The following is a 25,117-nucleotide window of genomic DNA, read 5'->3' on the forward strand; positions in this document are numbered from 1 at the left end:
GATGCCAGTACAACACTGTACCATACATCAGCACATCATCCCTCAACCTTTCAGTGCTCCTCACCATGACAAGGTATCTACTTCTCCCTCTGTGCTACAAAGCAGTGTGAGCCATGGAGGCAGACAACCTATGGGTGAGCACGGACGACCGTGTGCTAAGAAAACCATGCAAGCCACATAGAGGTTTGTAAGTTTGTGCTGAAGTCAGTGAATGTGCGTGAAGAAAGCAATATGGAAGTAGGCAGAAGCTGGCAGCCTCTGAGTAAATGCAAAGTGAGTGGGTGCTGAGAGAGCAGGCTCAGGGGCATAAGATGCATCCTATGCAGCTACATGAAATATGTGTGTATCTCTGTGTGCAAAAGCATCTGGCAGAAGGAAGCTTTTTTAAAATTCATTCATGAGATGAGGACATTGCTGGTTATGTAAGCATTTATTGCTCACCTCAGATGAGAGTCGACCACATTGTTGTGGGTCTGGAGTCACATGTAGGCCAGACCAGGTAAAGTGGGCAGTCTCCTTCCCTAAAGAACATTCAACCCTTAATCTGCCATGGTGGAATTCAAACCCAGAGCACCCACCATTACTTGGGTTTCTGGATGAATAGTCAAAAAGTATGGCACTGGAAAAGCACAGCGGATCTGGCAGCATCTGAGGAGCAGGAGAGGTGACGTTTCAGGCATATGCCGCTGATCAGGAATCCTGATGAAGGGCTTATGCCCAAAACGTCAATTCTCCTGCTCCTCGGATGCTGCCTGACATGCTGTGTTTTTCTAGCACCAAACATTTCAACCCTGATCTTTAGCATCTGCAGTCCTCACTTTCTCCTTTCTGGATTAACAGTCCAGCAATAATACCAATAAGCCATTGCCTCCCCTTATAGGTGTCCTTGAGCTGTTAAAGGATTGGGGTGGTGTGTGCGTTGACCAACATCCAGCATGATGATGCGGTGAGGCTCTTGTACTGTTGCTGCTGAGCGCATTGATGATGGGTGAAGGGGGATAGTGGTCACAGTGCACATAGTGGCATGTGCATGGTGCCTGGCACAATATGTGCGAACTGAAGATGCAACTACTTATAGCTTGCATGATTGGATCATGTTCGGAGCAAAATTTGTTATTTAAAATTATTTGAATGTAAGAAATGTAAATTGCATTATTTTCACCATATTGTATTTATAAACTTACCCAAAACCAATTAACCCAAATAATTTAATTTAGCAATGAATTAGTTAATAGCCTATTAACCTTTTGTTTCGCACCTTATTGAATGTTTTTTGGAACTCTTAAGTAGGCAATATCTACTAGCATACTTCTATCTATTTATTGTTAAGACTTCAACATACACTAAGAATTAGTTATACATGATTCAGCAATCTGTCAAATCAACCTATGATTTTTAACAATGTTTTCTTAATAACATTTCCCTACAATTTACCTGTGCTCAAGAAAAAAAAAATCAATGACCTTAGCATTCTGCATTGGAGGCTTTTTTTTGCATTTATGCATCTTGTTGTTATGTGTAATATGTATGATGTCAAGCATCTATTAAATATTTGTCACCTTTCAGATGGTCAAAAGGATTAAAAACAAGGACAAATGAAACCAGTCAATTCTGCAGAATTTGTGACCTTAACAATCCTCTCTGGAGAATACAAGCCAGTGATTTATATCCGAGAGCCAAGCTACAGGAACTTCCCTTAATAAATGCCTTCCAACCTCCAAATATGTATTGTGTGAAAAATTCTACAGAGTAAATACCAATGTTGCGTTCTTAGCAAGACAGGACATTTAACTAGCTATGATTTGCAGATCCTTGACTGCTATGACCAGTTCTGTAGAAGATCATCAAATATTTTATATACTGCTATTTGACTTAATAGCTCTTGCATTAGGATATGACATAAAAATGGAAAGAAATGTGTATGTAGCAGATTGAAAGAGAGAGTTGCTGAATGAAACAAAATACAACTTGTTCTGTTTACTTTGAAGTAGCTTTACAACTTTCCCTATGTTAAATTAATAAAAGATAATCAGTTTCAAAGATCTGGGTCAATTACTTTAAAAAACTGAATCAAAGTAATTTTAAAACACCCTTTCTAGCTGTTTCCAAAATTCAATAGACCATGGTCAACTTTTAAAAAAAAAAATCAGTGAATAAGAAAAAGATATATAAAAAAAACAACCCTTAGCCACGTTTCTGTTCTTGACATTTTGATGGATATAGGTTCAGTAAGTTAGCAGTATAAGTGAAATCCTTTAGGCTTTCACAAAGACCAAAAACCAAGTCTGATTCAGAAAGAGCAGAAATCTTTGTTTGAGGAATGGAAAAGGTCACAGTTTAATATTCATAAAAATGACAAATAATGACAGATTACTGAAGTGAGTTAAAGTCACAGGATATTGACTGTCTCAGATCAGAATTATAATTTTGAAGTTTACAGCAGCAAAAAAGAAATAGTATCTTTGCAGCAGTAAGGGAAGTGCTGAACTTTACATTTGGAAGTTTTTGAAGGCTGCCAGCACAACACTGGATGCTGAAATGCTGTAAATTAATAAAGTGTGTCATGAAGAATTGGAAGTACAGAGCAAATGAGTAATGCACACAATAAAATGAAAGATTTACTGAGTGCGATTGAGAATAACTGTTCCCAATTCCAACTGCAATATTCAGCACATTAGCTGCGCTTTTATCTTGCATTCTGTGCTTTGAATTTGTGTACTTATGATCAGCTTCTAACCCTATATGCTGTATGCTTGTTCATTTATTGTTATAAGAAATCAGAGCAGGAGTAGACCACATGGCCCCTCCAGCTTGTTCCAACATTCATTACAATTTTAGCTGATCTTCTGTCTCTACTCCATTCTCCCTCCTGTTTCCATTTCCCTTCATTTGCTGAGAAACCAAAAAGCTATCCATCCAAACCTTGAATATACTCCATGATGGAACATCATGAATCACTTTTGATGCAGCAATTTCCAACTATTTTGCCATTACCGCAATTTGAACCTGTGAGTTTTCCAGGTTTTTGTGTTTGACAGTCTTTTATACTTGATAATAAGAATTATTTTGTGGATACAATGTGACTTGTTACATTTCCTTCCACTGGAGATAAGATATTAGTCTTTCAAAATATGTATTATGTAATATTTGCCCCTGATCAAATTCAGCAGAATTTCTTCAAGTATTGAAAATCCTGGTTGATTCAAGTTTTCTACTTGGTCTGGATTAATATTTTCGGAAGAATAAGGGAGGTGGAACAGGATTCAGCTGTCTGCATACCACTGCTCATCATCTCTACTCATTAAATCAAATACTGAATGGCCAAATACTGAATCTCCAACAAGAAGGCACTACTTTAAAAGAATGGTCCTGAGTCCAGTTGTGGGTCTTGGCCAGAGGTTTAGGTCAGAGGCATCTGTAAACAGGAAGTTCAACTTGTGGATCTGTTCTCTGGAGTTTAGAAGAATGAAAGGTGAACTCATTAAAACATGTCAGATTCTGAGGGGACTCAGAGGAGTAGATGCTGCTGGTGAAGGTGAAGGGGTATGGCAGATAGGTAAGGGTAGAGCGCTAATTTATGACTAAAATTCAGCTTGAGATATTGTTTTCTTGCACTGTAGAGCAGCAAATGGAATCAAATATGTGATTTGAGAAAGTTCAAGACAAAATAGCAGCTAGTCCACAAATAAGAAAATAATGATGAGACACTGAACATAAGCATTAATGATCCCAGAAAGATAGCAAAAGCTTCAAAGAGAAAGTCGAAAGATAACTTTCTAAAAGTTATTCAAATCAAAACAATTAGTTTTCCAATTAGGGAAGATAGTTAGGCAGGAGAAATATTAGCCCCTTTAAAAGTGATCAGATGATATTGTCAATGAAAATAGGGAAATGGCAAACTTATTGAATAATTATTTTGCTTCAGTATTTATAACAAACAGAGGTGTCAGCCCGCAAAACAACCCATGGTAATATTGAGTGAAGAACAGGGCCTCACTAAAACTGATGTCAGCAAAATAGCACTAAAGATGGAAATAATAGCACTGAAGAGCAACAAATTCCAAGGACCTGATTGTTTTGATCTTAGGTTTTCAAAGAAATTAAGTGACAGTACTGCCAGTGTCCTAGCTTTCAAAATTCTCTCACTTCAGGTGAGAGATGGAAATCAGGAAATTATAAGCCATCTAGCCCAGAAAGCCTGATGACAAAGGGTAGAATTGGAGCCATTCTTTACACTGTATTTTAGGCTTTTGTTTATAGTGGTATTCTTTACATTACGTTCATGAGAGAGCCCACATAAGACAACTTATTCACTATTAGTTTAGATATGCTCACACAAAGAAGATTTCACTATTGTAAATAATAAACATGCATGTCTTAACCCAATCTCTGAATTTAGCTCTGATCCTGTCTTGGAACGCAAGTGAATTTCCACTTAATACTCATCACTTGCATAGAACTAAACACAACTAATGCTATTGACAAGCTTGACATCTTCTGTGTGCAAATTACTGATACCTATATTAAAGTTAGGATGACTGAACATCTTTTAAATTCTCAGCTAATCAAAGAAAGCCTGAATTTGTAGCTGTAAGAATGGTAGTTAGGCCAGTTATGGATTACTGCATGCAAGTCTGGTCTCCCTGATATTGGAAGGATGTTGTGAAACTTGAAAGGGTTCACAAAAGATTTACAAGGATGTTGCCAGGGTTGGAGGGTTTGAGCTATAAGGAGAGGCTGAGTAGAGTAGGGCTTATTTTCCCTGAAGAGGCTGAGCGGTGACGTTAGAGAGGTTTATAAAGTCATGAGGGACATGGATAGGGTAGGTAGGTAAGGACTTTTCCTTGGGGTGGGTAAGTCCAAATCTGGAGGGCACAGCTTTAGGATGAGGGGGAAAATTTAAAAGTGATCTAAGGGGTAACTTTTTCACACAGAGAGTGGCGCATGTATGGAATGAGTTGCCAGAGGAAGTGGTGGAGGCTGGTACAATTACAACATTTAAAAGGCATCTTTATGAGTATATAAATAGGAAGGGTTGAGAGGGATAAGGGAAAAATGCTGGCAAATGGGACTAGATTTATTTTGGATACCTGATCAGTATGGACAAGTTGGACCAAAGGGTCTGTTTCCATACTATCATATCTCTACGACTCTATGGCTTTCAAACGCTAATCATGTCTCATGAAAGTGACTGTGCGCAATTCCAGGTACCATATCTTGGGAAAGATACAATGTTTTTTGAGGGAATGAGGTGACATTTGCTTGAATGGTATTTGGATCCTTGGGGTTAATTTACAAAGAGAAACTACACAGGAAATCGAGTGTGTATAAGCAGAATTCAGAAAAATAAGGGTTGATTTTGCAAAGATATTTTCAAGATAATAAGAGGAAAAGGTTGGCTGGATAGAGAAAAATTGTGCTGGTTTGGGAATCGAGAACAAAGAGACATATTATTTTTTTCTAAAAGAAAGATCCATGACTTTTAAGAGTGACATTTGTAAATACTTCTATACACAATGGGTGCTAAAAGCTTGGCATTCTCTTCCACAAATGGCAATCATTGCTAGGTCACTTGTTAATTTTAAAATTCAGATTGATAGATTTTTAAAACCAGAGATATTAAAGGATGTAGGGGAAAATGAGCATTTGGAGTTAGGTCATAGATCAACTGGGATCTGATGGAACATTCAATGGCTTAACCCTGTTCATATATTTATATTTTTTGTGCCTTATGTCACAATTAAAACTGATTTTACTCATATACTTATAATTATTTTGCATCTTTACATTCCCTGAAATTTCAATCCTCTGAAATGTTTATTGACAAATAACTAGTTTTCTATTGAAAATGATCTTTAACAATTGTCTGCTGTGGTATACTAACCGCATAAATGTTCATCAACAATAATCTACTGAAAATGCAGTTTTAAAGGGGAAAGTGACATTAATATCCTAAGATAGATAACTTTAATTTTAAACGGAAATATTCATACAATTGAAGCAATGTTTCCTGTTCTGCTAATCAGCCTAATTTACATGTTTTGTTTCAGCAGAGAGTATAAATCATATTTAACAATCTTATTTAAATAGTTTTAAACCAGTAAAAGTGCCAAGACATTGCTGTTTAGGAAAATACGTTCTGAAGATAGACTTTTTCCTATTTTTTAAAATTACACATACATGTACATTTTTATTCTTGAAACACTGAAGTCTTGATGTGTGGATACACCCACAGTGTTGTTAAGAATGGAGTTCCAAGAAGTCAGTGAAGGAACAAATGAACAACAATATAGTTCCAAGTCAGGATGGTGTGCAGCTTGAAGGTGATGATGCCCCCATATATCTGCTGCCCTGGACCATCTGGTGATGTGCATATATATTATTAAACAAATCATGTTCGTGGTGAATTTCTTTCCAAAGAAAATGCTCACGTATTAGGGCAATTGTTTCTTATTACTAATCATTTGGCTGTTAGAAACTGAGGCAATTTCTACCTTGATTAAACTCTTGGCTGGAGACATGAGGATTATAGTTGATGAACAAATATTTTCTGCAGAGAGCGTTTGTTGTAATTTTCTAAATAGTGAGAGTCCTTGATATGTATGCTATGAGATGCAATCCCATCATAAACCTTAAATTAACATCTGTAATTCTGATTATGACCCTCATCATACGAAACACTTGCACTTAGAAATAGTTTTGAAAGGGAAAATTCCATATAAATGAAGTAAAGGGGTTCGTTATTTTAAATGCTAATCTAGTCTTTTTCTGAGGCTATTAAATCAAAACTAATTCCACTATATGGAGGTAACTAAATCGATAAATTATAAACTATACTGTCCTATTGAAAATGTTCACATTGTCTTTGTAGATACTTGATACAATACAAAAATCATAACTGAAATAACTGGAAATTATAGAAGAAAATAATGTTTGTGATGCAACTGGAGATGAATGTTACATGGTGAATACTTGAAAAGTAAAATATTAGTTCTTTAGGTTTGCAGAGAGGTATTTTATACCATATCAGATCTATATCCATTAAAAATAAATGTAGAACTGTATAGCCACAGAAAAACAAAGTTAGATATAGAATAGATGTGTTTGCCATGTCATAACTATTTCATCAAAGGTTGACAGTAAATCTAATATTCCTTTCAACACTACAAGATATCTAATTTTTGTGGTGCCTGCTTTGTCTGATGTTATAATTGGCTGTATTGGCATTGAGTGTGACATTAGATTAAAAAAAAATCGTACATGCCAGCTGATTGCTTCTCTGATTAGACAAAGTCACATAACATTGTCTTGTGCTTCAATTAGCAAGATAATTAACCACGCAGGCTGCTTTTCTAAAGAAACACAGGTATAGGAGAGGCAATGATGAATGGATATATTTGATGTTTAAAAATAGAAAGTAAAAATAAAAGCTCCAGAAACATTAATTGTGTGTATTATCGAGCTGTAAGTAAAATTAAAGCAGAGAAATAGAAGAGAAGCTAAGTAAGAACTGATGAGACAACACTAACCAGGAAAACATGAATAATATTGATGTTTTACATCTTAATTTTAATTTAGTTTTTTTATATTGTGACATTATTAACAGATTAATGACATATTGGCTTACTTCCCAAAGATCTGACTAGCCCAGGTAATCTCAAAACTCAATTATTGCCACTCCCATACCACCCAATGCCTGGAGGAAGAACGCCTCATCTTCTGCCTCGGGACCCTCCAATCCCATGGCATCAATATGAATTTCACCAGTTTCCTCATTTCCCTTCCCCCCACCTTACCCCAGTTTCAACCTTCCAGCTCAGCACCCTCCTCATGACCTGTCTCATCTGTCTATCTTCCTCCCCCCCTATCCACTCCACCCTCCCCATCAACCTATCACCTTTACCCCCACCTCCATCCACCTATTGTACTCTCAGCTACCTTCCCCCATCTCTACCCTCCTCCCATTTACCTCTCCACCTCCAAGACTCCCAGTCTCATTCCTGATGAAAGCCTTTTGCCTGATCCTCAGATGCTGCCTGACCTGCTGTGATTTTCCAGCACCACACTCTTGACTCTAATCTCTAGCATCTGCAGTACTCACTTTCACCTAATCTCAAAACTTTTGTCTAACTTCCAGTCTTTCAAGAGTTAATTATATGTTTTTGGCATTTGATCTTAAAGATATTCGCCCTGAATCTTCTCCAGGGGAGGAGGAACACGAATGGCTCCACTAATCTCCAACCATAATGACAAATCTGTTGGAGTTGAGCAGAATCATGGAAAGCTGGGAGTTGCTGCATTGATTTCACAAGACAGAACTTCCATTTTGTGGTTACATAGGCCAGGGAAAATAATAGGGTGAGACAGTGTGTTTCATTAAGCTGAGAGTTCCTACTCCTGCACTACAGTTGAGACTCTACTTCCTGGGGAAGCTGGTACATCAGTGTACCAGCATCCGTGTCAAGCGAATTATGGCTAGGACCTCTAAGGCACAACCAACTGTAAACCTCCAGTACTTATTTTCCAAGTGATTTCTGCTACTGATTAAGTTCTTTGTTTTTTGAGTCATTGAAGTGTAGCTCAGGGACAGAACAGATTTTATATATCTCATTGCTGGGAATAGGTTGTAACGGTCTTTCTGACTGGTTTTCCATTGCTAGAATGTGAATCCGACAGAACTCAAGAATCTAACAAGTTGACACTGTATTGCAGAATACAATGCATCTTTAGGAAGAACTAAACATGAGCATGACACAAACCTTCAGCAGCTCATGGCAGTGGTAATAAACTTACTTCAAAAGTAAAATATCAAATCTACGTGAGCCAAATCAACTTCTTTTGTTCAGTCTGTTCAATAGTCAGTATTAGAACTGTTGTTATCAAAATAGAAGATGTACTAACGATGGCCAAACCGAAAGATAAAGTTGATTTACAAAGGTGTTGCAGTTTCTTTGATGTTTTATCAGATTTTGTAATCAAGGAATCTCCTATTTGAGATTTCCTTCACAAAAACATGCCATACATATGGCAGAAAGCCCACCTACGTGTATCTTTAAGCTAAGGTAAGAGTGACTGCCCTTGACATCAAGGCAATATTTAACTGAATGTGACATCAAAGAGCTTTAGCAAAACTGGAGTCAATGGAAATTGGGAGGGAAAGAAATCTCGGCTGGTCAGAGTCTTTCCTGACAAAAAGCAAAAGGCTGCCATGATCCAGGACATCTTTGCAGGATTTTCTCATGGTAATACCTTTGGCCCAACTATTTTCAGCTATGTCTTCAATAACCAAAACTCCATCCTAAGGTCAAAGGAAGGGATATTCATTAATGGCTGCACAATGCTCAGCACCATTTTTGCCTGCTCAGATACTGAAACAATCCACGCCCAAGTGCAGAAAGACCTGAACATATCAGGCTTAAGCTGACAATTGGCGAGTGACATTAGCATCACACAAGTACCAGACAATTACTATATCCAACAAGAGAGATTCCGACCATTTTCCTTGGCATTCAAAGTCATCACAATAACTGAATTCCAACTATCAACATCCTGCACTACAGAAATTCACCAAAACTCCTTAACCAGTGCCTTCCAAACCCAAACCACTACCATCTAGAAGGACAATGGAAACAGATACATGGGAACACCAACACCTGCAAATTCCCCTCCAAGCCACTTACTATCTAGGCTTGAAAACATAATAGCATTCTCCAGTGTCACTCGGTCAAAATACTGGAATGTCCTTCCTAACTGTATTGTACATGCACCTGCATCAAATACACTACTGCATTTCAAGAAGGCAGCTTACTATCAGCTTCTGAAGGGCAACTGGGGACAGATAATAAATGCTGGATCAACCATCTGTGAATTAAGAAAACATTCAAAATTTCTCTCTCATCCACTAAATGGGTAATTCGATATTCTGATCTTGCTAAGCTTACTATATTGAAGTTGATGCTGATGCCATTTTGTGCATGCTGTATATTTTAGTCCATATAACAGGTACCACAAATAATCAGGTTCTTCTTGAGTCAGATATCTTAAAATTTATTAATAACACTGGCTATTAACGAGACTGTGATACCACAAACTTACCACAGTCTAGGCTTCATGCTTAATTATATGACTGTACATGATAGATATATGACTAACTGACTATGTTGACTCTGATACAAAGAGAGAGAGATATGACCTGTGCCAGAATATCACACACCGAATACTCTATAACTATCTGAAATATATCAGTATATCCACTCTGGAACCTAAGCCATAACATGTAAAATAACTGCACAGAGGCCAGTACCATATCATCGAGTCACCCTTTATTTATATGTGCACAGTACATGAGCTCTGACCAACCAGCTCAGAGCCTGTCACTAAAATGAGCAGACTATTTATATCTGTCAGCCAGGGCTCCCTGATTGGCCCAGGTTAACAATGCCAATCAAGGATCTCATAGTAAATGAAATCCACCTGGCCATGGTTCCAATCACTACAATATACATCTCCCTTTGGCCTTTAAAGAATGGGAATCCTTTTTCTTGATAACATATACAAGAATATGTACATATATATATATATATCTACATTGACATAATACCATACATAACACATGACCAGATCTGTTCCTTATACATTTATTATTATCCAGCAGTGTAGCTTTACTTTGCACAGTGGTAGCTGTTGTCATGGATGGATATGTATCATTTGTCAAAAGTCATTTTTTGGCAGGATATCTTCAGTACTGGAGTCATCATCATGTATGACAGCTGGTTGATAGTATGCAATTCTTCACAGGACTTGACCATTGCTCATTATCACAAGATATGATGTTGGCTGCACAGAGCAACATATATATTTCTGTGAACCCTTTGTCTGTTCTAAATTCTTAAGCTTGTATACTTTGTCCTGGTTCAAGTTGGGATTTGGTCTGCATGTCATTGGTTATACTCTTGTAGCGTTTCTACCTTTTTTCCAACAATGTGTTATGTACATAAGGCTGGGTGATGAGGTGCATAAAAGGGACAAATTACACAGATTTATCTACATGTAGATAGGCTACAACACATACATGTAGGTTGCAGTCATATGTAGGCCAGACTGAGGGAAAATAGCAGATTTCTTTCCCGAAAGATATTAAGGAAACAGATTTTTAGATCAATCGACATTGCTTGCACTATTCTACATTTCTATTGAATTCAGATATCATCACTTGCCACAAGAGAATTTGAACCCATGTCCCCAGAACATTAGCCTCGGTTTCTGGAATACACATCTAGTGACATTACCACTATGCCAGCATCTCCTTTAAATTATATGCAGGTTGTATTCACTCAGATACTAGCAGAAAACTCCAATTTTCAACTTGAAAAAGCAGGTACCCGGCAATTGCAACTTACCAGCATCTTCCCCAGACATCCGTCCATGCATTCCCCAACATCTTAGGGCATGTTCCATGGAAGTTGACATCAGAAAAGCACCAAAATCACATATCATCATGGTCCATCTCACACTGACTTCCGATGCAGTTCAACACTTTGCTATTGCATTTTGGAAGTCATCAACACTTTCCATTGCAATTCTGCTGCCAAGCCTCTTTGCACAAAGGGACAGGCACCTAGCTCATGCATTGGAACAAAATGCATCTCATAGGTCTTATGTTAGCAGTCATTGTATTCTAGCGCTCACTTAGTCAATTGCTCACAGCATCTCTGCCTTACCTTTTAGCGCAGAAAGAAAGCCAGGCAGTTGCTATGTTTGTGAGCAATGATCAGTCAATGGCATTGTGCTGTGGCAATGTCATTCCTACATCATAGGAAGCAGCTGATGTGGTGAACACGTTGCATGTGCTTCAACCAAATGGCCATATTTTAAATTCCAAGTGGAATACCCCTTAGTTAGTCAATGTGGGTGACAGTCCATCTTCAGTCCGAAAATGTGGTGAAGTATCTCAAGTGAGTAAGTAGGAAGCTCAGACGGCAATAAGGATTAGTAATTTGGGAAAATGGGGTGGGTGAGAGCTGTTGAGGGAAGTTACTGCATACAATATTGAAAGCGATAGACCACAAGCTTTGGTGGAAGGTGGAATTAGAATGAGTGTGACATAGCTGAAAGAAGGTGACAGCACTTACCCTTGTGAAGCACAGCAAGCCATTCCATTTTTAATGGTCCTGTTGCATGTTCCTATGAACCATGGATACAGCATCATATTCAAATGTATTACCGCTCCTCCAGGAAATGGGGACAAGAATTTAACAATTATGACCACATTCAAAATTCAGTAGTCGGCCAAAGTCTGCCAGGAGTGAGTTGACCACCCATTTTACATCCTGCCCAATTTGCATTTCCGCTGATGAAAGGGAAATCAGTTTACTATTCTGCCTCGAGGTAAAAGTGAATGAACATATTCCCAGCACTGCTATCCTGCCCAGCTCTTCAGCACTGGATGCATAATTTCAATCGTCAATCATAGTGAAAATGATTGATCTAGTAAATTTAATGCAAGGCTTGTGCCTGTTTGATTGCTTGCAGATTTACAATAACCTATGTTTGTGTCTTGCCACACCACTAAACAAATTAATGCTCTTTCTTTGTCAATAATTTTGCCAGTGTCAGTAAGTCTTGCTGACTGCTTGCCATACAGTGGGTCATTCCTTATTTGCAAGCTATCTTTGGTTTATAGCCATCACCCTTTTAATTACACTTTTTTCTCCTGTGCTGCATAAATGTCATGAATAATTTAACAATAGCTTGTGTAATGTCAAATTGATTATCAAATATTTGAATAAATTAAATGAAAATACCTCACTCTGAAGGCTCCTACCAACAGGTGTATACATTAGAATTTAACTGAACATATTAGCAATCCTTTCATATCTATTCTGACATTCGAGATACAGTGAAATTACTTAGAAGTGTATCATGATTTATTTGCTGCTTATGGACAGAAACTAGTGAAGTATGTGGCAAACAAAGTAGTGAAAACACATTGGGGATTTTAGCCTTACTCACACAATGAAAACATGGAACATGGACAGTAAAAATGTACTAAGTTTCTTAAATGGGGTAAAGTTAGCCAGATTTTGCGATTTCTCCAGAGCATATTCCAGATGCTGAGGAGCCAAATTCATCGATGTTATTAACATCAGGACAGCATACTCATTTCTGCTGAACTGAGTAGGAATGTTGCTATGGCTTTCTTATTCAGCTGAATACCAAGATAAAAGTCAACTTGAGATTGTGTTAGATGTTACATTTGTCCATTTAGGAAATGATAATGATGCCCAGTTAGAGTTGCTGTCACTTCATAGTATCATGACGCTAGATACAGGAAACTAACTGAAACCAAGGAGACAGTAAGGATTACAGATGCTGGAAGTCAGAGTCAATAGATGTGAAGTTGGAAGAGCACAGCAGGTCAGACAGCAGGTCTGAGGAGCAGGAAAGTCAACGTTTTGGGCTGAAATCTTTCGTCAGGACTGGTTTCAGCCTGAAACATTGACATTCCTGCTCCTTGGATGCGGTTTGATCTGTTGCACTCTTCCAACTTCGCATGTATTAATTGAAACCCAGCATCTGTTGGCAGTTAAACTCTGTCCCCCACCCCTACCAACCCAGTTAAAGTGCTCAGTTGAAGAAACAATGTTTAGATAATGGGCTTTAAGAGATGCAGTTACATTGTTAAAAGGTTTTACACTCTCTAGTTTGTACAAAGTACATGGCAAACAGTATAAAGTAAAGGGTATGACTCCAAAGCATGTACAGAAGCAAAGGGACCTGGGTGTACATGTGCATAAGTCATTAAAGGTAGCAGGATAGTTGAAGACCCATGGTTAATAAAGCACACAGTGTTATAGGCTTTATCAATGGAGGCATACAGTACGAGCACAAATGGTTAATGCTGATTTTTTTAAGACATTAGTTAGACCTTAGCTGAAGTATTACATACAGTTCTGGATGCCACACTTCACAAAATTTGTGAACTTTTATTGGAGAGAATGCAGAGGAAGACTACAGGAACGGTTCCATAGATGAGAAAGTTCAGCTAAACAGATAAGTTGCAGAAGGTGTTTGTTTACCGGTGCGGGGGTGGGGGTGGGGGTGGAAGGGGAGGCAGAATAAAAGATTTGCGAGAAGTTTTCAAAATCATGAGGTTTCTGTACAGAATGGATAGGGACAAACTGTTCATATTCATAATGGATCAAGAATGAGAGGCTTAGAGAAACAAATGTGAGATGAGAAAAAGACTTTTTCACGCAGCAAGTGGTTACAGTCTGGAATGCATTGCCTTGGAGCTGCCATTCAAAAAGGCCTTAGGTGATTGTTTCTATTCAAACAATATGCAGGATTATGGATAGCAGGCAGAAGAATAGCAATAATTCATGATAGTCATCTGGAGAGTAGGTGCAGACACAATGGGCTGAATGGCCTCTTCGTGCCTTCTAACATTTCCATGTTTCTCTTAGTGACTGAAACTGCTCACAAACGCTATATCAGAGAATGTTTTAAATGGATTTTATTTCCTTGATACTTTGTGTCCTTGTATTTGACAATTGCAAAACAGATCATTTTGCAACTTTGTATTACTTATAGCAGCTATCTGTGTTTTCTCATCACATTGCTGATTCCCTGTTTAAGATTCATACATTGACATTTACTGAGGTATTCAATAAGCGATGCAAAATGACTTGAAGAATGGACACCTGGGACATACCCAAAGGGATCAATCATAAATGAGTATGAATACATTTTAGAGACAATTATAATTGGAAATGATTTTGAACCCTTAGAAACCATTTTCACATTGAATGAAGCTTCCTTTTTTGTAAACTTTACTGATTCTCTTACCCTTTATTATTAAATTTCTTCCAAACAGTGCCTGATCTGGTGCCCTTGGAATCAATTCAAGGAGGTCCATTTGAGGAGAAGATATATCTACAGTGGAAACCACCGAATGAAACTAATGGAATAATTACCCTCTATGAGGTAAAGTATCATTCAGATATCAATCATCTTTTCTTGCCTCTAAGGTTTTTGCTACTTTTGTAGTTGTAGGGAAGTACTCGCAGAGCACTGAAAGGATCGAAGAGTGTTTTCTAGTCAATGACATTCATTATTGTAAAAACTAAGCCATAGCAATATCTGATATAACAGAGCTAATTAAATCTGGATTATCGCTTAAAAATATACCTCTGTCCCATTGGTATTTTTGTAAGATTATTACATTCGATTGTGATTCAGGCAGACGTTCACAGTTACAGCCCAGTATGAATGATATCAGTAAAATAGTTTGGTTTAGCTGACACTGTAATCTTCAGTCCATGGTAAGTAATAGTGCTGATGAAAACAGTGATGAACCCTGAAACACTGTGAATTGTTTTTAATGCTAAATATTACATTGCAGTGTTTGCAATCTTAAAATGATATATCTATAATTTTCTTTCTATTTTAAAATGAAAGGAATTCTAGGATTATTTTCAGGAGTTAATTTCATTAGTTCAGTTGAAAATTACATCATACGTTCTCGACAATAAATAAGATAGCTCCTGAAAATGGCCAAAGCTTGATTAACTTGGGCATTGATTGATGTGCAAGTAGCACAACAATTTTGTGCTGCCTTTTCTTTAATCTGATATCTGTGAACAGAAAAAACTAACTGTGCTGTTCATAAGTTGCACACATCAGCAAGGGGTCATAACATCAAAACTTCTTGACACCAGCCTGTAGTCACATGGGAAACACACTGTGGCTGGAGAAGGTGCTATTGAGTTACGCAATAAGTTGACCAGGGAAACAGTGAGGAATGGCACAATGTAGGAGACACTATACCCCAACGTTTTTGAATGTTTCACACAAGGTATTTAGTGGACGAAGCAGGAGGGAGTAGAAATATCCTACTCCCTGAGGCGGCACGGTGGCACAGTGGTTAGCACTGCTGCCTCACAGCGCCAGAGACCCGGGTTCAATTCCCGCCTCAGGCGACTGACTGTGTGGAGTTTGCACATTCTCCCCGTGTCTGCGTGGGTTTCCTCCGGGTGCTCCGGTTTCCTCCCACAGTCCAAAGATGTGCAGGCCAGGTGAATTGGCTATGCTAAATTGCCCGTAGTGTTAGGTAAGGGGTAGATGTAGGAGAATGGCTGGGTTGCGCTTCGGCGGGTCGGTGTGGACTTGTTGGGCCGAAGGGCCTGTTTCCACACTGTAAGTAATCTAATCTAAAAAAGTAATCTAATCCTGGACCTGCAAGAGGCCCTCCAACCTGCAGTTAAAAGGGAATGGGATAATATTGCTGTGGCAGTAAATACCAGGAGTCAAGCCCCTAGAACAGTTGCAAAAACAGAAGATGCTGGTTAAGCTCAGCAGGTCTGGCAGCATCTGCGAATAGAAATCAAAATTAACTTTTTGGGTCTAGTGACTGTTCCTCAGAATATTGCAAGCTGGTCAATAACCTCACATGAGGAGTCAAGGTCATCAAATGTAACTTCAAATATCAAATCCTAGCAAAGTGAGCCAATGCATTCACCCACTAGTTAATGTTTGTGGCTTTTTAAAAAAAAAAAATAACCTTGTAGTAAGGCTGATGCTGTGATGATCAACAATAGAAGAAAGGTGAGGTAGAGGACTGTTGGCGAATGAAATATTGTGATTACTTTTGTTGGTGTCACACTCAGATGAATCGCTCAGAAGCAACCCATCCAGAAAGGAGTTCTCTAGCTTATCTTATATTTTCCTTTACTCCTTCATCCTCATGCTCCTGCTGCTCCATTCCTCATCATATAGCTCATAGCAATGGCTGTCCCCTCAAGTGACAAGTACTTTTCAGCATCTAGCAGAACATCATGAAGCAGCTATGCAGGCATGGATTCCAAAGTGACTCCCTACCCATGTTGCCACAGCACTGTGCCTCCCATTTAAAATGATCCATCACCTATCCCACTTGCCTTTGTGATGGAAGCTGCCAGAATTGGCACCTAACCACCAGCCCAAATCAATCCAGTCCCACATGCCTCTGTCTCAAAGGCTGAGGAGTTACTGGCCAATCAGAGTCATGCATAGACATCCTTACTTCAGTCTATTATTGACCAAATAGCCATGGGACAGTCAGTGTTTCTCTGAGCAGTGTCCCCTTCAACATTTTAGTGGAAATGGTTTCTGAAATCCAGAGCCTTAGATAATTCAGTCTATTGTTTCAGCAGTAGTCTTTATTATCTCAGTTTGTGTGACAGCATGGTTTTCATCATCTGTATGTTGTGCGCATGTGCATGAGTTGTGCAATCATGTCATGAACCATATCATCATTGGACAGACTTGGTCACCCAAAGACACTTTTCAATGGTGGCCCAAAATGCGGTTGAGGTAGTGAACTGTGACAGAATCGGGACATGATGTGGAGGAGCTGGTGTTGGACTGGGGTGGACAAAGTTAGAAATCACACAACACCAGGTTATAGTCCAACAGGTTTATTTGGAAGCACTAGCTTTCAGAGTGCTGCTCCTTCAACAGGCGTTTGTGTCTGAATAAAGGACCTGAGCTCCGAAACCTAGTGCTTCTAAATAAACCTGGACTATAGCCTGGTGTTGTGTGATTTCTAACAGAGTAGGGACAATATGACTTTTGTCTGAATTCCAAGTCTTGATCTATATGTTTTCTTGTTTGTTGTGTCACACAACTGCCGACATTGAGGATGTGAAAGCATTTTCAGTTCCAGTGTAGAATAAAGTTGACATAGAGGACCCACAAAGCAATGTACATGTAATCAGTGGCTCACTGTTTTCCTTCCTAGCCTCACTCCTACCAAGCCATCTCTTCCCTAGGAATGACCAATGTCAATTGCACCCACCAGCTCCATTGGAACCCTTCTCAACTTAATCAGAAAATGTTTTGTTCGTTATAAACAATCTGAATTACAATGTTGATCTTTTGTTAATTTAGTTTAAAATGCTGTTACAGTTTCTACCAGCATATCCTAATTATAAGATTCTTTGCCTTAGCAGTATTTCAATCAGTTACACTCTCAACAAAATTGTGTGTTCATTCTACTTGCTCATTCTGCTAAGGGAGCATTTAAATGAGCTCTCTGAATAAGAAGCTGTAGTGACCACCTCTACAGAACACTGTGAGGTGTTACAAATATCTCCAGGTTGAAGATGGAAGGATTCACATACACTGCTTAACTCTGGAGTTGCAACAAATTTCAATGAGACTATTCTTATTGCAATTTTGATTACTCACACATTACTTCAGTTGGGATTCAGGTAGGGGAATTGGTTCCTGAAAAACCCTAGCAAATATAATCATCTGAGGTTCCTATTCTTTGTTCTCCTCTTTCCTCTTCCAGCAGTTTATACTATTCTCATGGCTCCTTTCCTGGCCATGCCGTATTCCATGGGAAATGCCTGTTTTCAGTAGTACATATATCTTGGAACAACTGGTTTATGCTGAGACTTTGATGTCAAGAAAATGTCTTTTAGCTCCTGGCACTCCACTCTCTGTAAATCCTTGCAATCTGAAAGCACTCTAAAAGCACCAAACTCTTGCTCAATCATAGCAACAACCAGAAGACATCATTAATCTGCAAGTAGCTGATGTTCCTTTAAACAACAGTGATGGCATGTGGGGATAGGACTTTTCTGCCCTTCAACCCATGTTCACTTGTGTTAGTTAGTCGGAATATTGAGTTTCATTTTCTTCTGACCCATTCATGAGTTTGGATGTGAGCATTGCTGCCCTAATTGTCCTTCAGAAACATAAAACACAATGCCCATTTTTGAAAATACTATTATCCCACTGAGATGAGATATATGCTTAACCAGCTGATACTTGGGTGGTGTTGCTGAAGGTAAAAAATTTTGTTGAGAGTACTGTTCATGTGCAAAATGTGCATAATATGGCTTAATCAGAATCCTTTATTGATATTGAAATAATGAGGGTACTTAAGTGTTCAGACAATCCTTTTTTTGAACAAAATGACTTGATATCAATTCATTTTTGCTGATGATGTTCAGTAAAAAAAACTCTTAAGGTTTTACTTTGTATGCATATTTTTCAGTTTCTTGTGCTGCACTCAATAAGTCAATATATCAAAACCTATTTACACTCATTTATTTGAAATAACTTCAATAAAGAATATATCCATGTGTTTCATTCTGAATTTTGTGTTTATTGTGGTGAAAAGGAATAGTGCTGAGAAATGCAACATTTTCACTCTTCAGCAATACGGTTTACTGTCATATTCCCTCAAGTCAGGAACAGTAGTTTATTTGCAAAGCAAAACTCCTTCTTGTCTGCTCTAACTATTCAACTCAGACCTAACCTCGAATAAAAACCTTGATTGTACTTCTGCGTGGTTAGGTTGACATCACAAACTAACATCCATATTAATTTTCAAAATTATGTACTCTTTGAATGTCAAAAACAGAAATTGATGGATAAGTTCTAACGATGGGTCACTGGACCTGAAACATTAACTTTGATTTCTCTCCAAAAATGCTGCCAGACCTGCTGAGCTTTTCCAGCAATCTCTGTTTTTGATACTCAAAGAGTACATAGTTTTGAAAATTAATGTTGTTATGGACTAGGCCAGACCACTCAAAACATTCTTAAGCAGGCAGCTGAGACCATAACTTTGCAATTTGTTTTGGTAAGTGTACAGTAAAAACTACCCGGAGTAAGTTTGCTAGGTTGACTACCAGGTTTTAAAACAGACAAAAATATATTCACAAAATTACAGAATGAAACAGAAAGAACAGAATATAGAATACCTACTGAACTTAGTCTATCCAGAATAGACATAATTATGCTGTTGCGAATGTGCACAGCAGTCCCAATAAACATTTTACATTACATTACATTACAGTTTGGAAACAAGCCCAACAAGTCCACACCGACTCCCCGAAGTGCAACCCACCCATACCCCCACACCTACCCCTTACCTAATACTACGGGCAATTTAGCATGACCAATTCACCTTACCTGCACATCTTTGGACTGTGGGAGGAAACCGGAGCACCCGGAGGAAACCCACGCAGACATGGGGAGAACGTGCAAACTCCACACAATCAGTCGCCTGAGGCGGGAATTGAACCCGGGTCTCTGGCGCTGTGAGGCAGCAGTGCTAACCACTGTGCCACCATGCCGCCCACAAACCCCTAAAACACAGTAAAAATGAAACAGAGGCTTGCAGGTCAAAGTTAGAAGCACAGAAGGAGAGAAAGTCTAGCTGCCTGTTTCCACATAGCCCACTGCTGAACTGACTTGAACTTAACTTCAGTTTTCAGGGCTTACCACTCCCCTTTCATTATACAGGTCACTTCTAAAACATAAAAGCTTTGGCCAAAAGTCTCATCCATTTCCATATAAACAAAAATGCCTCTCAAGACCGTTTTATCTCTGTATCAAACCAGTCAATTCAAAGCCTGAGTGGTTTATGACCCCTCTGAAAAGAAACAAAGCCACAGTATCCTTGAGAAAAGCAACAGCTTTTAGAAAAAGGACGAGCTTTGTGACAATACGGATGTTAGAATTTGCTGGAATAGTTCTGAGCATGGGTCACTGGTCCCAAAATGTTAACTCTGAGTTCTCTCCACAGGCAATTTCTGTTTTTGTTTCTGATTTCCAGTATCAGTAGTTCTTTCAGTTTTAATTTTCCTTGAGTGCAATTGGCAACTGAGTGGGAAATAATGGACATTAGTTTTTTGCTGCATGTTTGCCCATTAGGAAATGAGTGTAGTGCTGGAAAAGCACAGCAGGTCAGGCAGCACCCCTGGAGCAGGAGAATTGATGTTTCAAGCATAAGCCCTTTATCATGAGCTTTTTCATAAACCCTCCAGTCTACGCTACCAGCCATGCACCGCCATCCACTCTACTTGCAGTCAGTCCTACCCCAGCTGAGAGCCACACTTTCCCAGACCTGCAGCAGACCTTTATATTTCTACATGCTCAGAATACATGCGCTCAACAAATGGTATTTCTCTACTGCATCGGACATAAAAGAATTGTAAGTTAAACAAACTTTCATGCACTTCTCTCCATACATGGATTTTCTCGGACCTTCCAGAATCTTCTCCTGGCCTCTGGAACCTCCGAGACGCCATTAGCCACGCAGCCGTTCCTTCCATGACCACAGGGGCTATTGATGATGTCACTTCCGACTCCGACACTGCCACACGACGCGCAGCCACTGCCGACCACACCACCTCCGAGGTCGCCGTCCACCCAACCACCTCCGTGACTGGCGTGAAGACGACCACTGCCCTGACCACCACAGGATCCACCGACGCCGCTAGATTCACCGGCACAGATACGATACCTACCTTGTCCATCACTTCCCCCCCTGCAGTTGCTGCCGCAGCAGCCACTTCAGCCCTGCTGGAAGGCCCTATCATCGATGCCATGTCCACTGCCAGTGACATCACCAGCCCAGTACCTAACAGTAATGCTGCCCTCGTCGCACGTGATGTCACTTCTGCCCCCATTAACACAGCCATAAGCACCACTTCTGCCCCCTTTGTAAGCGTCACTTCCATGGGGGTAACATCACTCCTGACCCTTTAACCATGCCCACTCAAGCAACTGTCTCCACCCCCACCTCGAGTTCTAGCTCCCATCCCTGCCATGTCTTCACCATTCCCCCAGACCTCGCCCTCACTGAGGACGAACATTTAGTCCTCAGTAAAGACCTCACCTTTATCCCTGTACAGTTCCAGATTAATGAGTTCAACACACGCTGTGACCTTGAACGTTTCTTCTGCCACCACCGCCTCCAGGCCCACTTTTTCAACCAAGACACCCGCCCACCCACCGAGGACCCATTCTCGTACCTCCGACACACCCCATCCACCTGGACGCCCTGTGCTGACCTGTAACCTGCCCTTGACCTCTCCCCTTCAAACTGCCACCGTGACATCAAACATCTCAACCTGTCCAACCACCTCACCCACTCCAACCTCCCACCCTTACAACACGCAGCCCTCCACTCCCTCCGCTCCAACACCAACCGCACCATCAAACCCACAGACAAGGGGGTCACAGTAGAAGTGTAGCACACCGACCTCAACACCATTGAAGCCTGGCGCCAACTCGCAGACACTTCCTCCAACTGCTCCCTGGATCATGACCTCACCTCCCATTACCAAACCATCATCTCTCAGACCATCCACAACCACATCATTTCTGAGGGTCTCCCATCCAATTCCCTGATGAAGGGCTTATGCCCGAAACATCGATTCTTCTGCACCTCGGATGCTGCCTGACCTGCTGTGCTTGTCCAGCTCTACACTCTTGACTCTGAGCTCCAGCATCTGCAGTCCTTACTTTCTCTGCTTCGGAAATGGTCTATTAGAAAACTGAAAAAGGCAAAACTCACTTTGCATGATACCTTTGGAGCCAATTCAGAACATACAATGCAGAATTTTGTGTCTCGACACAGAGAATCCATATTCTAAACTAGGAAAATGAGATTATTTGTTTCATAGTTGGTCCAGAGACTACAATGAATAATTTATTTTTTGTGAAAGGTGAAAACATATTTGGATGGAAACAATGTGAGAAATAGAAAGGAATAATACATTAAATCTGGCTTTGTTTTCAGAGAAACTAATGCTATTCTTTGCAGAGTAATATTTCATACATATATTCCTTGTAAAATATCCTATAATTTATCTGCACCATGACATTTTACTTCAAGAATCAACAGAGTGACTATGACATTTACTTCCAGCAACTGATACCAGCGGTGTTCTTTTGAAAAAAGAACACTTCCAGACTACAGACATATAGAAATTTGTCACATTATAATTTATACTTTCATTATAGAACTTTTATGTTTCATGTTTCTTATTTCATAAATATTGATGGACAAATGAAAGCATTTGTTTGCTGTGTTGCAGTTTTCAATGCACTGTCTAGGACATTACAGCTCAATATAATGTGCTCTTTTGCTGAGAACCATATCAGAAATCATGCAGTGATATCTTGTCAGAGCGAAATAAATATTTAGCTTCTTGAGTCTTGAAAGCCAACAAGAAATGAAGCTATAAATTTAGATAGCAAGGACAAACTACTACCCTGTTATTGGTAAGTATATGAGGATTTCCATGCATCTAACGCTGAAAGTACAAATCTTTATATTTAATCTTATCTTTATATTTTTGTGCAGCTTTTAGGGATTTTCAATGTGTCATTACCATAAAATATAATTATATTTTCCATTCACTTTCAGATGTATACACTGAATTATTTTATTATTGACAGCACATCACTACTAAAATGTTATCTTGATACACTGAGTTCAATACACAGTATAGTTGCCTCTACAGTGAGAACGTTTTAACATCTGATGAAATAATGGTTGAAACTTTGTGTGGTGATGTGGTAAGCCTCTTGAGTAAATCAATGTCTGAACTGTGTTATTTTTCAGTAAGTTGAAATTAGAATGTGAAGGTACGTCAAGAAGAATGCCAAATTGCGCTATGTTTTCACAAATTAACATGTTCATATTCCTTTACTATGTGAAGAGAAGCAAGTTATAAGAGGAAAATGGAAGTTATAATAATTTGACAGCTCACTTGAAATTGCAGTTGGTGAATAAATTCAGAGAGAAGCTTACATAAAGATAATTCACTATTAAATAAATTATAGGCCCTGTCTTTCAGTGTCTGCATGTCACTTCAGCTGATATGAATGGCAACTGTAATGGGCCCATTCACTAGCAGTTGAGTTTCTTTGTATACACTGAGGCTGGATGGAAATAGCAGATTTGGTGCCAGTGCTCCAAATAGCAAATGGGCCATAATTGAAATTTTATCAAGCAGTTGATAAAATTGCTTGTATTTCCTTTTAGATAACCTACAAAGCTGCGGGTTCCTTTGACCCTAATGTGGAACTATCCAGCCAAAGGGGGAGAGTGTTCAAACAACGAAATGAGACACACCACTTGTTTGTCGGACTTTACCCAGGAACAACATATTCGTTCACAATAAGAGCAAGCACGGTGAAAGGATTTGGGTTGCCAATTACCACCCGAATTACTACAAAAATTTCAGGTAAAAATTGAAAGGAAACCATAACATTGGACTACTGTAAGGAGCACTTGGTTTTGTAGAAATGGTTTTCATACCATTGGGCGAATATCAAAGTAGGTTATAATACACAGCATATGTGTCATCTAACAGAATTTGCTGAACGATGGCCACAAAATGGAAACAAATGGTTGGACTTGAGGTACCTTCCTGAGTCTGGTGGGAATTGGTGTCCCATAGAAATTTGCATTGTCACTGTCATTATTTACATATACAGAAGTGTATTAGACTCTGATAGCTGGAGATTCTATCTATAGATCTTTAAATATAACATTGTTTCTATGCCACAGATCCTGTGGAATTCTCAAACGTTTTTTTCTGAGCTTCCCACATTGAGATGTTTTGATTTCACTGGAGTTGTGCTTGTTAGGCACTTGCTAACAATGCGTTCAGAAAAATTAATGGAAGAATTAAAATGTTCTTCTGAATTTCATTTAACAAATTAAGAAAAAAATTGCATTTATATCACAATGTAGCAAGAGCCCAGCATCTAAACAATTGTTTTTGAAGAGGAATCACAATTTTTATGTAGAAAACGAGGCAGTTGGTTTGCAAATTACAACTACGATGAGCACCCTGTTATTATTCGCGGTGCTGGTTGATGAAGAAATGTTGTCAACCTATCAGCAAAATTTCCTGTTCTTCTTCACATTGTACCCTGGATCTTTTACATCTGTTTGGATAAGCAGAAGTGATCTTAATGTCTCATTCTGAAAATCTATGCAGCCTTGAAACGTGAATTTAAGGTAGTACTCCAATATGGGACTTTCACCCATTTCATTCAGTACCCAAAGGTATTTTAACTAAAACATCTGACACTGGCTCACATATGGCATAGGTTTTGGTAGATGATGAATGCTGCAGGGGAGGGTGAATACAACACTTAAGCAAGATGTAACTTTAAAGAAATAAAGGTTAAAACCAATTGCTTCTTCTGCAGCTTCTATAGGCAAGTTTATATGTGGCCAAAGAAGAAAGAGAGAAAGAGATCGATAGGGATAGCTAACAGAATTTAAGAACGCTCTTTCAAGCAATTTAACTTT

The 25,117-nt window shown here is 39.1% G+C and overlaps 1 protein-coding gene across 7 annotated transcripts in view; it reads left to right on the forward strand.

Moving 5' to 3' along the window:
- Positions 1 to 25,117, forward strand: part of ptprt (protein tyrosine phosphatase receptor type T) — a 1,424,809-nt gene that overhangs the window by 890,239 nt on the left and 509,453 nt on the right. For all 7 annotated transcript variants that reach the window (XM_043710562.2, XM_043710557.2, XM_043710558.2 and 4 more), the window contains 2 exons: positions 14,876 to 14,985; positions 23,837 to 24,038. In XM_043710562.2, coding sequence (XP_043566497.1) covers positions 14,876 to 14,985; positions 23,837 to 24,038 — 312 coding nt within the window. The remainder of the gene's footprint in view (positions 1 to 14,875; positions 14,986 to 23,836; positions 24,039 to 25,117) is intronic.

This window comes from Chiloscyllium plagiosum, unplaced genomic scaffold (genome assembly GCF_037043375.1).
Source record: "Chiloscyllium plagiosum isolate Xiang-an unplaced genomic scaffold, Cpla_swu_hap1 HiC_scaffold_15, whole genome shotgun sequence".
Classification (NCBI taxonomy): Eukaryota; Metazoa; Chordata; class Chondrichthyes; order Orectolobiformes; family Hemiscylliidae; genus Chiloscyllium; species Chiloscyllium plagiosum.